Raw genomic sequence first — 13,093 nt, forward strand, 5'->3', positions numbered from 1 at the left:
CAACTATCTTTAGTCTCCACTTTTGAAGACTTTATGTATTTGTATCTATTGCCAGCTTACTAGAACAATGAGAAGGAAGAAACCCAAATGTGATTCAGTTGATATATTTATTGTTGTTGCTACATAGAAGGTATGATTCTAGAGCTCACACTCCACAAAAGTAATTATTGATGTACCTTCAGTGCCTGTTGGTGGTCTTCTGTTATTCTAGGGCTTAATGACCCCTAAAATAAGAAATGTTGATCAAAATACTATATGTGCAATACCCTTAGAGGTGCGATAATGTTATCAAAGTTAAGAGCAGATGCTTGTGTGATAGGATGCTCAGGCTTTTTTATTGTTTTTGAGTGTGTAATTCTTGACTTGTTGCCATCAACAACCATCGTGTTTGCTGCTCGCATAAGAAAACACTAAAATCGCAGTTTTGTGGTCTACAATTATATTAGAAATCAGCCTTTATGTGTGTAGAACAAATTCTGTTTTAAATGATTTTGAGTCATTTATGTGTTTCTTCATTCATAATCACTCAGATTAAGCAGTTGGTTGAAAAAGCAAGAGCTGGGAAGCTTGCACCTAATGAATTTAATGGGGGGACTTTCAGGCAAGAAACTTGTGTCTATTTACCATTGTTCTTCAGGGAGTTCTTTTGATCTTTGAAATTCTATACTTATTTTAAGGATTTGTTCTTATGTAGTATCTAAAATCTTGGGATGTACCACGTGGATGATTTTCGTGCAATCAAACACTCCACATGTTCCTCACACACGTTTGCTTCCCCAGTAATGGGATCCTTCAAATTTCTATACTGATGATCCTATTCTTCATTTATTTCTATCAGTCTAGCATTGTAGCAGTGGGTAGAGGACAACAAACAACCAGAATCACACCATGCCAAAGGTTAAGAGTAGATCGAAACTTCAATCTAGGTGTCCCGAATCTGAATTGCAGGAAAGGCAGGACAAAGGCATCGTTTTCTTGCAGGGTGACTCGATTGAATTGATCTGAACGGGACGTACTGCCGCGAGTGATGGGGAGACTGAACTCGAGATGGCGTGGCAGAGGTCGCAGCCGACAGCCAGGTCGTTCTGGTTGGGGCAGTTGACAGTCACTCGGCGGCGCCCAGCAGCATGACGACGGTGTTGTCCCCAACTACGGCGACCACCGCCAAGCCGCCGCCCAGCACCATCCCTTTCCCTTCTCGTCCTGGATGTGCCGCCACCTCCCCCACCGGGATAATGCTGGCGGCGGCAGGTGAGTTTCTGGATCCCTCGCCTCTTGCACCTTCTCTCTCATCTCCGCAAGTCCAGTCAGGCCTGGTCGAGTGGTGAGCGCGTTAGTGGCGACGACCCATTATTCGGATGTCGCGGTGTCGTTTGAAAGGGTGAGGATGGGGCAGATGTGGATGTTGGCGACGTGTAGCTCGACGAGAAGAACCAATGGCATGGTCGTGCTATGGAAGTCGCAGATGGAGGGGAAGAGACGATTGGAAATCGGAGGATGATGGTTCGAAGCGCCAAAAAATTGTAAGGATCCTGGGCAGATGGGTGAGGTCCGACGCCACCGCCGTCAAGGTCTCGAGGGGCGTCGGCCGAGAGCCGGAGTAAGACGCGTTATTTTTATTTTTTTCTCCTCGTGTCATCTGGAAGTATCGTGTCTGCGCAGGGTGCCGAGGTGTCGTCTAGAAGCTGGAGGAATAAACACCAGTAATGGGAAACTGGTTCATCAACGTTCGATGCCAATCGTGCGGCTGATGATGGAAAGGATGACGTGGACGAACGTGGAGACAGATTTGCTCCCGTCTTTAATATATAGAAATTTCGGGTTCTGTTGGCTAGAAACCGCGCGCCGCACCCAAACAGAAAAAGAAATTTGAACGGCAGTGCTGCACAGGGCAAGATCTGCGACAGACCGCCTGATTGACGACACGTGGCAGGCTAGAGCATCCATAGCTAACGTTGATGACCTCCTGATCGGATCGGGGATATTCTATTTCTTCGGCTCTTCGGCTTGGCTTTGTTGTTCGGCTCTGTTGTTCCAGAAACACGCACGCAACTTTGGTCCTATTTGAAGTGTAATATTTTTGTAGTTTTGAAACAATACTATATTATTTGATTATACTATAATCACTACTAGAGATATGCTTATTTAAGACACACATTTTAAAACATATATCAATGCATTTTATAGAAGTGTCTTATATCATATGGTGATGAGTAAGGTAAGACGGTTCGCTGGAGATCCGTCTTTAATAAAGAAGTGTTTTGAGACATTTACATCGTAATAAATGTCTTATATTGATTGAAGACAGATTGTTATTGAAAACCATCTCAAAAAATATACCATTTTAGTCATTAATATTGCAATAATTGTCTTAGATTTTGGTTAGTATATTAGACACTTCTGTATATGAAACCATCTCAAATAAAGATATTATTAGAGTCGTCTAGACTATAAGGATCGTCTTAGATGTTAGTGAGTATACTAGACATTTATAAATATGAACTCATCGTTGTATGATATTTATGATAAGAAATCTTGTTAAAAAGCGTAGTAAATAGTGAATCCATCTTAGTTTGATCATATATATGATATAAAATGTAAAACTTATCATTATAACTTGATATAGATGGTAAAAAGGACCCACATGTGACTCGATCATTCATGTAACACCCCTGGTGTTTACCTCCTGTTAAACTATGCTTATAGACTCAAGCATGGAATATCGGCAATAATAACGGTCTTTAGGTTCTAATATTCAACTATCAAAAATTTCGATATCTTTTCCGTCTTTGTCTATTCGGCCTGTTCTAACTGCTTTACGAAGTCAGAACATATTTGTTCCGGAGATTGGCGAGTCTGGTTATTATTTAATATTCATCGCTCGCGCAAATACGAATTTGAAAATTTAGTTCAGTTTTCTGATTTCATCCCAAACAAATTAAATAGAACTCGAAGACTAAAGTGTTTGGTGCCAAATAATTTAGTCCCTACTTGCCAACTGAGAAATTGTCACGTCCGAGGATTTATAAATGATATTTGTTTCTCCAGTAAATCATCTATAGCCGTGGAATCAGATGTTCAGACCATGAATGAAATAATTTGATTTCAAATCAAATTGAACGCAGTCCAAAATAACATTGTTGACATCGTTCCAGTTCGTTTCGATTGCATCTCGCCTAAATCCAAACGTTCGGGTATAAATATCTGGTAAAACTTTATCTGATTCTGAGAATGTCTACCAAATCAAACATCGTTCAAATATTATCGGCGATATCAATTTAGTCCAATCAATTTGTGCATCTGTTAAATATTAATTTGAGCACCCATATTTATCCGTAGGTTATTGTAAAAAAAGAGGAAAGTACTTATTTTTCTTATTTTTTCCTTCTATTCTTATCCAGCCACCACTCAAGATCCTCTCAGCCTTATCCCAAACCGCCTCCTCTCTGTTGATTCCGTGGAGCACCAGCCAAGCTCCTCCCCTGCGGCTCGCCTCCCTCACGGCGCCGCCTGCTCCCCATTGCCGACCTCCACTCGAGCACCTGAGCAAGCGCTCCTGAGGTCATCTTCCCCATCTTCCTCTAGTGCCGGCCGCCAGGTCGTCTTCCCCATCCCTCCCATGGCGCCCTCACCTCTGCTCCTCCCAGCGCCCTGGCTCTGTTCAACCTTCACAGTGAGCTCGCCCTCAGCCATGGCGGATGATGCCTCCACCTCCCCCTTGGTGCTCGCCGAGCTCGCCCTCAGCCCTGCCGCGCCCCTGCTTTCTGTTCCCAGTGCGCCCTCTGTTCTGTTCCAACCGTTCTCCACGCCGTGTTCCCCCATGGCTCCCCTTGCCTCTCCGGTCAGCACTAGCCCGAACGGTACAGCAGCATACTGGTGCCAAACCCGTGTCCGCGACGCTCGCCAAGTGCTCGATGAAATACCGCAGTGAGCTCCACCTCGACCTGTGCAGCCCCAACCCGCGACGTCGCAACACCCTTGGTGAGGCCTCGCCACCCCTGTTGTTTTTGTGCTCAGCGTGCTTGATAAATTGTCTAAACTGTGTGAGCGTCATTAATCGCAGCCCTCCGTCGATGTCGCGCTTCGCGCATTGCTCCTCGACGAAGAGCCAGAACCGTGGTAGACATGCATGCGCAATCCGAACTAATTTCACCTGGTTGTTCGCTTTATGTGATTGTGGTTTGCTCTAATTACGTGTGGTCGATGGCGTGAATATGTGTGTGAAAATGTAAGCACATACTCTCATGCTTAACAAAACAATCCAAAATATTACCATATATGGTTGCAACAGCAGAGTGCCAAACAATGGAAATCAAAATCGACTTACTTCTTCGTGTGCTTCATCCACTGTGGTGCTACATGACTCTTGTTTTCATTCTTCTCCTCGCTAGCGTCTACATCTGGCCTCACCTCCCAGGAAACTCCAGATGGAACTGCGTTGCATGGCTCCATGGAGTCCACTGAACATGGTTCTTGTACCTTACCCAGTTCAATAGTTCTCTTCTGCTGAGATTAATTTGTGGCGTTATCATGCATAAATTATATTTAATTGAACAATTGCAAAATAAGGTTAGAGAACATCGTTAATACAAGCAACACATACTCTATCAGAAGCTTCAGTTATTACAGTAGGAGCTGCAGTTTGGATAATGTTCTTGGTCCCCTCAGATTCATCATCATTACTATCTGTGTGATTCAAGTCTCCAGATGCGGCTTTGCATAAAGTATCAAGCTTCTCCTGCAAGCAAATCAGTTCTCGAGCAACAGACTTCCTAGCTTCCCTTACACTTGGATGCAAGCCCTGTGTCAATATTACCAAGGTCTTAGAAACAACCCAGCAAGTACCAAAAAAGTTTACCAAATAAGAAATAAGTCTATGCCACTCAGAGAAAAACAGGCTGGAATGAAAAATATACCTGGATTGCGTCAAGCTTCAGGAGTAAATTCATAATAGTTTCACCTATGGCCACTTGCTCTTTTTGTGTTGGCTTACTGCAAGAATCTAAAAGGCATTGAATCTGCTTCCTCACAACTTGCATCTGTTCATGCACATGCTTGATCTTCCAGAGCTTATCCAAAGGTTGCCATTTTCGAACATCATACCCTCTGTAGGCAGACTGAATACCAACTGCAACATCTGATTCTGACAAATTAACTCCATATGTTCTGGCATCATCTTTCGCAGTTTCACTTTCAATCACTGTCCCATCTTCATTTTTTCTTTTGTCACATCCATTCAAGCTTCCTGCACCAGCATCTTCTTGCACATGATCTTCCCCTATGCTCTTCAGGGCTGCATTTTCTTGATCACCAACTGTAGTGCTAGCAGCTTGGACCTTTTGGCCATCTTTACTTGTGGGAGCTTCTTCCTCCTGCAGATGTTCAACAAAAGCAGCTTCCACTGTTTCATTTCTGAACCCAACTTCCTTCTTCATTTCATAAGGCGATTTTTCTTTCACTTCAGACACAGTGATATCCTTACTTGTACTAGACTGTTTAGGCTCCAGGATACTTCTTGTTTGGGTGTTGAATTATACTGTCACTATCAGCATTCTTGTAGATAATCTTTTTATCTTGCTTGTGTTAAAATTTCATGACCATAGGTGTAGTAGTTTATGAGTTATGATTTTTCCAAGTCCAGTTTCAGAATCTGTCCAAATTCTGTACAGGTTTCGAAAATTGGATTGTTTGGCTAAACTAAACTGAGAATCAGCCCTTAGTAATTATAGAAAAATTGTAGTATTTTTCTTAAGCTTTCCAACAAATTTTGGAGCACCATTTTTGGTGGTCTAGAGATCAAGTTACATCTGTTTGAACTAGAGAGTCTGAATCTGTCCAAATTTGGACAGCGAAGTCTGTTTGTAGTAACTGACTTTGATATGTATTGTATTAACCAGAGATGTTTATAAATGAATTGTAGACAATTCTATTAGCTTTCTAAAAAGTCTAGGATCACCTGATTTCGATGCCTGAAACTCCAGTTATGATTTTTTTGAAGTGAGTAGCCGAATTCTGTCCAAATCTGGACAGAATTAAAGTTTAGCACTGTTTGACCTTTCAAACTGTCGAATCATGTTGTGATGATAATATAAGAGTTATAGAGGACTTTCTAAGCTTTCCAAAAAGTCCTAGTTTACTATTTTTGGATCATTGGATGCATATTTTGTGAGCTATGAATAAAACAATTAACCGATGCGGCTGTGCTGCTGTCTAAAAATTCTGCAAGTATTAAATTGTTGGCTTGAAGTTACTATTGTTTGGCTAAGTAAGTTTAGCTGATTCTTAATTGGTGAAGTGATGCTTTGTTTTAGTAATTATCATGTTCTATGGTTGTTGATTGAGTAAATATCATAAATGGAGATTGGTCGCTTAAGTTAATCATCTTGAATAAATGTTCCTCATTATCCTTATTAGTTGGAAGCAAATAGCATCAATAGGTTTATTCCAGTTGTAATCCGAGAGCTATATAGTGGGAAGTGCATTTAGGCGCTTAAAGTCTTTTGCTTCTAGGTTATAGTCAAATGAGATTATGTAATATTTGATGATGCTCTACTTGCTAGGACAAATAGTGTGATGTGTTAGCTATGCTAGTTAATCCGATGAAATGGATTGTTTGGCTAAGTTAAAATGAGAATCAGTCATTAGCAATTATAGGAGAATTGTAGTACTTTCCTTAAGATTTCCAACAAATTTTGGATCACCCTTTTTGGTGCTCTATAAATTAAGTTACAGCTGTTTGAGTTAGAATCTCTGAATCTGTCCCAATTTGGACAGCAGAGCCTTTCTCATGTTTTTTGACCTTGATATATATTAAATTAACCTGGGATGTTCATAAATGAATTTTAGAGAATTCTATTAGCTTTCTATAAAGTCTAGGATCACCTGATTTGGATGTCTGAAACTCCAGTTATGAATTTTTGAAGTAAGTAGTCGAATTCTGTCCAAATCTGGACAGAATTTACGTTTAGCATTGTTTGACCATTCTAAGTGTCAAGTCTCACTGTGATGATAATACAAAAGTTGTAGAGGACTTCTTAAGCTTTCTAGAAAGTCTTAGTTCACGATTTTTGGATGAATATTTTGTAAGTTATGAGCAAAACCGCTGACTGCTGTACTGCTGTCCAAAATCAGCAAGTATTAAAATGGTTGTTTAGAGAAGTCGGTGCTTTGCTCTTGTTATCGTGTTCTATATTGAGTGATCGGTTAAATCCCGTAGATGAATATCGATCGTTTAGATTAATAATCCTGAATAGCTATTTATCGTGGTCCAAATCAGTTGAAGGTAAGCAGCATCGGTTGGTCCGCTTTAGTTAAAATCCAAAAGCTCTTGCGAGGTTTCCTTAAGCTGTTCCTAGTTTGGCATCAAGTTTGTCTGTGTTCTCTGCTCCTCCTCCCCTCCTGTTAAGACTGCAGCTTAGTATTCTGTTTGAAATTGGTCGTCTCATTTCACCAGGACTCGCTCTTAAAAGAGGACTTGCCATTATATGTCCTACTCAGTTAGGGAGGAAAAGAAGGGGAATGCTGGGGCCAACTGCCAAGCTAGTTATGCACTTGTATCTAATATATTGATTTGAATATGATGACCTCTGTATTGTCAGTTTCTGAATTTTTGCAACACAGGTCATGCATTTTGCCTGTAGTCAAGGATGGTGAAGGTCCAATCATGTGCATATCATTGGTTTCCTCTTGTTATGATGAAGAGATCTGGATTCAATACTTGATTTTTCATTTGTTTTAAAATATTTGTTAATTGTTATGGTGTATGTCAATGGAATTTGGGCATTGGTTGCTTTGACTGTTTCTTGGAATGCAGATAAACTACGCCTATGCTCGTGACAATGAAACACTATTTGATATTATTAGTGTGAAGGTATGGAGCTTATCAGGATATCCAGGAAATTTTCTGCAATTTATGTATTTTGGTATCAATTATCAATCTGCCAATCAATCATTTTCTTTTTCTTTCTTCGATAAACATTTATTGGCAAGATAGATGAACCTCTCAATTGACAAGTGATGCAGGATAAATAATTTGTCCACAAGCATGATTGCATTATCCCATGTGCTTATGAAAGTTTTTACCTTTTCTTCAATATGAAGTCTAAATGTGTGGTGTGGCCTGTCTGATCTATCTAGCAGGTTTAGTGGTACTCGCATCAGCTAAACCTTAAACTTGTTTTCTTCTTAATGTAATATAATTATACATGGTTCTACTACTTGTTTGAAAAAAAACTTAAACTTATTTCTACATATGGAATCACTAAATGGTCGTGTTTTCCAATACCAATTGCAGATCCCTTCGTTTTGATAAGTAAACATGAGACCCCTTTTGCTAGGATGTTTGTATATCTTCTGTTTTAAACTATATTATGTAAACAGTGCAAGCGATGAGTGAAGGGTGACTAATAGGCTTCTTTAATCAGCACTGCAGTATTTTTTGTTGAATTAACCTATACTCACTTCATTTTATTTATATAATACAGTCTATTTAGCTAATTTTGTTTGATGTCCAGTGACACGACCTTGACAGTCAAGATGTTCTTTTAGGTTATTTTCTCGTGAAACCACTTCTTTTGCCATCTCCTAATGTTATGGTCCCATTACATCTCCATTCATTGCAGGAGATGGTCCCAGTTACCTTACATGGTTCTGTTGGACACAATGAAGCCATCCAGATATGCTATTAAAAATCCTGCTAGTCATTATGGCTTTAAACTGTACCACGTATGTTCTATTTTCAGCTAAGCAGAGCATGTTCTATTTACAGCAGGCCAGCAGACACCAGGCAGTAAGGTGATGTATGAGTCAATTATCAGGTGACAAAATGGTTATGTTTAATCATGCATGTTATCTTCCTGGCTCTCTATGTTTTTTTGAGGCATTCAACTACTTGTAGTACCAGTGCATCACTGATATGTATATATGTGTTGATGTTCGTCATCCAAGATCAAATACATCCTGATAGGTCATTACTTGCTAATGTGCATCTGATTTTGCTGTTGCCAAGATGGAAAATTTTTTTGGCAGCTTTCTCAGTGAATCAGTATCACCGCAGAACCTTTTTGGACACCCAAATGTCGAAAGATGCCCATTCCTGAGGAATATCAATGGAGCTACAACCTTTTCCCCTCACTTCTGCTTTGCCAGTAGCTGCTCAAAGAGGCAAGGGTCCAATTTTTGAGGAAGGGTCAGGCTTTGAGTCAGCATTCAAGCTTTTCTATGGCCGAGATGGAATAGTTCCCCTTTGAGAAAGATCATATGTATCTGATGAAAACCACAATTTAGAGTACACTTATGTATGAGTTATTTGACAATGCTTATTTATGAGATATTGAATGTTATTTATCTATATTATATTAATTATAGTGTTATTAAATATATGTGTATGTATTTTTCTCTATTAAATTATTATAATGTGGTAATTTAAGAATATACTGTCAAATAAGTCGTTTCAAATCTTAATAAGATATTTCTCAAAACGTCTAATATCAGTCTCCTAAATAAGACGGTTTTTAAAACGTCTAATATCAGTCTCGTAAATAAGATGGTTTTTCTGTTGCGAGTGTCTATTATTATAGGCTATTCTAGTCAGTTTGATAAATACTTTGTGACTTATAATGTTCGTATTTTCGACAGTTCTTTCGAAGAAGTGTCTTAAACAAAACCTAATGTAAGACGGTTTATTGGACAAAATGACGTAACAAATTCCTTTTTTAGACGGTTATAAATTAAAAAATGTCTTATTTAATATCTTTTAAGACGGTTTATAACCATCGTAAAAACGGAACATCTTTTGCGACTCCATCAAATTTGGACACATCATAAACGTCTTAATAACTAAAAATTAACCGTCTCATATAACACGATTTGTAGTAGTGAATATTGGAACTCAAAAGTTATTTGATTTCTCAAACAAAACACAGTTTCAAATACCATGGTTTACAAAAACGTGGTATTTTTGTAGTTTTTGAAACTCCACTAAAGAACCTTGGTTTTCTTCTCTCTAAATATACCTTGTTTTTTCAATGGAATAAAAAAGATCTCGTTTTCAAGCAATGCTGTGATTTTACCGTGATAAAGTAATACTGTTGTATTTGTGTCATGTAAATTATAAACTACGGTATATCAAATTTACAGTATTTCAAAACTGTATTTCCAAAAGAGGCCCTTAAAGGCTAATTTGGTGATCGAGGATCCATGAGGGAGAAATCCAATGGATCCTCCCGGGATCCCTGATGACCAAATCAACCCTAAGGGTGTTTGAGAGTAAATATTTTTTTATAGTTTTGGAAGAATGCAGAATTCTCAAATATTACAGTATTATATATACAAAGATGTTTGGCAAGGTAGTTGTTTTTAAAACTGAAGTATTGCGAATATTGTTAGACCTCAGTTTTCAAAACTGTAATATTTTAAACTGTGTTATTGTCGTGACTAGAATATACTGTCGTTTTTTCAAAAATTGTGGTTTTCAAAAACTTTGTTATCAAACAGTGCCTTATTTCTTCTCGGAAACACACATCAGCACCTCCCACTGCCATCGTTTAGTCAGGCGGTCGCCGTCACCATCAAGATTGTCATCATCATCGACATGAAAGGACACCACCGTTGATGTCGTTAAGGGAGGTCGTCGTCACCGTGGCACAATTGTCGTGTCCACTTCATGTCCTAGCCTGTGCAGTGTGGTGATGCAGGCTTAAAACACTTTGTGCTCCAGCACTTGTGATGTTCCATGAAATGATCAACAAGATGAAATCATTTAGCTAATTGTATATGCCAAAAAGTTAGCTCATGACTTGACGTATATGAAGAAGGTGTCGACTTCACATCGTGGAAGAGACAAAGGTAATGGGGGAGATGGGCACAACAACAAAGACCTGGTATTGTTTCGATTAGCTTGGGATTGTATCTGAAGATGGTGTTGCACAGCAATAAAGACATGATACTGTCTAGTTTATTTTTTATGTTTTGTTTCAATTAGCCTGTTGTGGCTTGCAAATAGAATGCATCAGTTTCCAGTTATTAGAATGGTTCAACCATGTTGCAGATAAGAAAATAGATACTAGAGTAACATGAAACATGTATCCTCATCTAAAATCTAGAGCGTCTGATTTCTAATACAAAATAAAAATCTAAGATTACAATCATATGTTTCTATTATTTGACACTCCATCAAAATGTAATTTTCTAGCAGCTGATGCAGCATCTAATGCAAGCAAATGGACGACAAGAGAGGCAGATGCAAGCCAGCCAGTCCAGTATAAGCAAGCTGTGGAGAACTTGTTCTCAAATGCTATAAGTTAAGAACAAGGCAACACAAAACATTAATGGTTAAAGACCTTTGTCCTTCGAAGCATTATCTCCCTTAGGATATAACGATCTTCAGACGAAGGTTATGAAGGACGTACCTTCATCATCTCAGTATATAATAATGAAAGTAGAAGCATATGAAACATGGGAAATAACATGAATAATCATATGCCATCATTAGTATATCTTTATTATATCATCATGAATAAACATGAACAATATTGAATTACATTTATACATTCGGCTTGATAGAAGGCAAAAATTCAGGTGTGACGCGCGAGTGAATACAACTCAGCGTGTCCAGTACAGAGTTACTGTTCACCTATTTATAGGCACGGGATGCAGCCCGGTTGAAATTACATTTATGTCCTTGATGACAAATTACAAACATGACACAAATTATCAGGGACCGAACGACCTTTTCCTCTTTAAGTCGGTGCCGCTCTTCGTCTCAAGGCACGTCATTATGTCGAAGCTTCGGCATATACCTTTGTGTTATGTCTGCGTGCATATCGTACTAACGGAGGTGTTTTTGCTTAGAGGACCTTTGGCGCAGAAGAAGGCCCCCAACACAAGCCGAGCCGAAGAAAAAGCTTACCCGAGCCGATCCATTAGTGTGATCAACGTTAGTCGTATGATGCGCTAGCTTGACACGCGTCATCAAGCAAACAGCCTGTCGCAACTATTGCCCCGCCGTTCGGATCCCCCCAAACGGGCAGCTTGTCGTGCCATAGGCGTTGTAAGCGCGTAGGAGGGAAGCTCCTCAGTAGCCGTAGGAAAAAAAGCCGCCTCTTAACATCAAAAAAAGTCGCCTTGGTATCGCTTCGTCAAGAAGTCGAGCAGACCCTGCACTATCCCCACGCGCCAAGAAGCCGAACAGACCCGACCCCTTACTTCAATGTTTAAATTTGCATTAATGTCTGGTAAATATACAGGAAAGTATTATTTTGTTGAGTTAGATATGACTGTATTTAGAGGCCTCATTGTTGCCGCGTTAGTTAGGTAGTGAACAATTTGTACATGAAACAAAAAAATTGTTGTAATGAAGATTGCATGTGATACAAATTACATGGTCGTTAGTACGACAATGAATTTAACCGGGTCTAATAACATACTCCCTCCGGTGCAGTAAAAGAAGTCATCCTGCGCGTGACCGAGCGTGCACAAAAAGAAGTCATAGCGCGCGTGGGTCTGGGATTTGGACGTTGTTGCCCCTAGTAATTGCACAAAAAAAGATGCATTTAAGAGGAATATTACATGGTCGTTAGTACAACAATGAATTTAACCGGGTCTAATAACATACTCCCTCCGGTGCAGTAAAAGAAGTCATCCTGCGCGTGACCGAGCGTGCACAAAAAGAAGTCATAGCGCGCGTGGGTCTGGGATTTGGACGTTGTTGCCCCTAGTAATTGCACAAAAAAAGATGCATTTAAGAGGAATCGAACTTGAGACCTCTAGTCTAGAATGCCTTGGAGCTGCTGCAGCAACCAATCAAGCCTGATTGTTTTAATGACGTTAATGCACTCATATCCCTATTTAATAGGGGCAAACAGGGAAAACTTTATGATAATTAATCACTCCTTGGTATGCACAATCATGTCTGAAAGGGAATTAGGCTTACACCTAGTTCCTAAATAATTTTGGTGGTTGAATTGCCCAACACAAATAATTGGACTAACTAGTTTGCCCAAGTGTATAGATTATACAGGTGTAAAAGGTTCACACTCAGCCAATAAAAAGACCAAGTTTTGGATTCAATAAAGGAGCAAAGGGGCAACCGAGG

The 13,093-nt window shown here is 39.5% G+C and overlaps 1 protein-coding gene across 1 annotated transcript; it reads right to left on the reverse strand.

Annotated features, from left to right (window-relative positions):
- Window positions 1-4,323: 4,323 nt before the first annotated feature.
- Window positions 4,324-9,362, reverse strand: LOC103639603 (uncharacterized). The gene is made up of 3 exons (XM_008662335.4): window positions 4,917-9,362; window positions 4,604-4,801; window positions 4,324-4,506 (listed from the first exon to the last, which is right to left on the reverse strand). The coding sequence occupies exons 1-3, from the start codon at window positions 5,433-5,435 to the stop codon at window positions 4,324-4,326; spliced, it is 900 nt and encodes a 299-aa protein (XP_008660557.1). The 5' UTR covers window positions 5,436-9,362.
- Between the last annotated feature and the right edge of the window lie 3,731 nt (window positions 9,363-13,093).

This window comes from Zea mays, chromosome 9 (assembly GCF_902167145.1).
Source record: "Zea mays cultivar B73 chromosome 9, Zm-B73-REFERENCE-NAM-5.0, whole genome shotgun sequence".
In the NCBI taxonomy this organism is placed as follows: Eukaryota; Viridiplantae; Streptophyta; class Magnoliopsida; order Poales; family Poaceae; genus Zea; species Zea mays.

Coding starts and splice junctions, on each gene's coding strand:
- LOC103639603 (XM_008662335.4), bottom strand. CDS start 5,435: ATGAAGAAGGAAGTTGGGTTCAGAAATGAAACAGTGGAAGCTGCTTTT. Junction 4,802..4,916: donor TGAAGCTTGACGCAATCCAG/GTATATTTTTCA, acceptor ATATTGACACAG/GGCTTGCATCCAAGTGTAAG. Junction 4,507..4,603: donor TAACTGAAGCTTCTGATAGA/GTATGTGTTGCT, acceptor AATTAATCTCAG/CAGAAGAGAACTATTGAACT.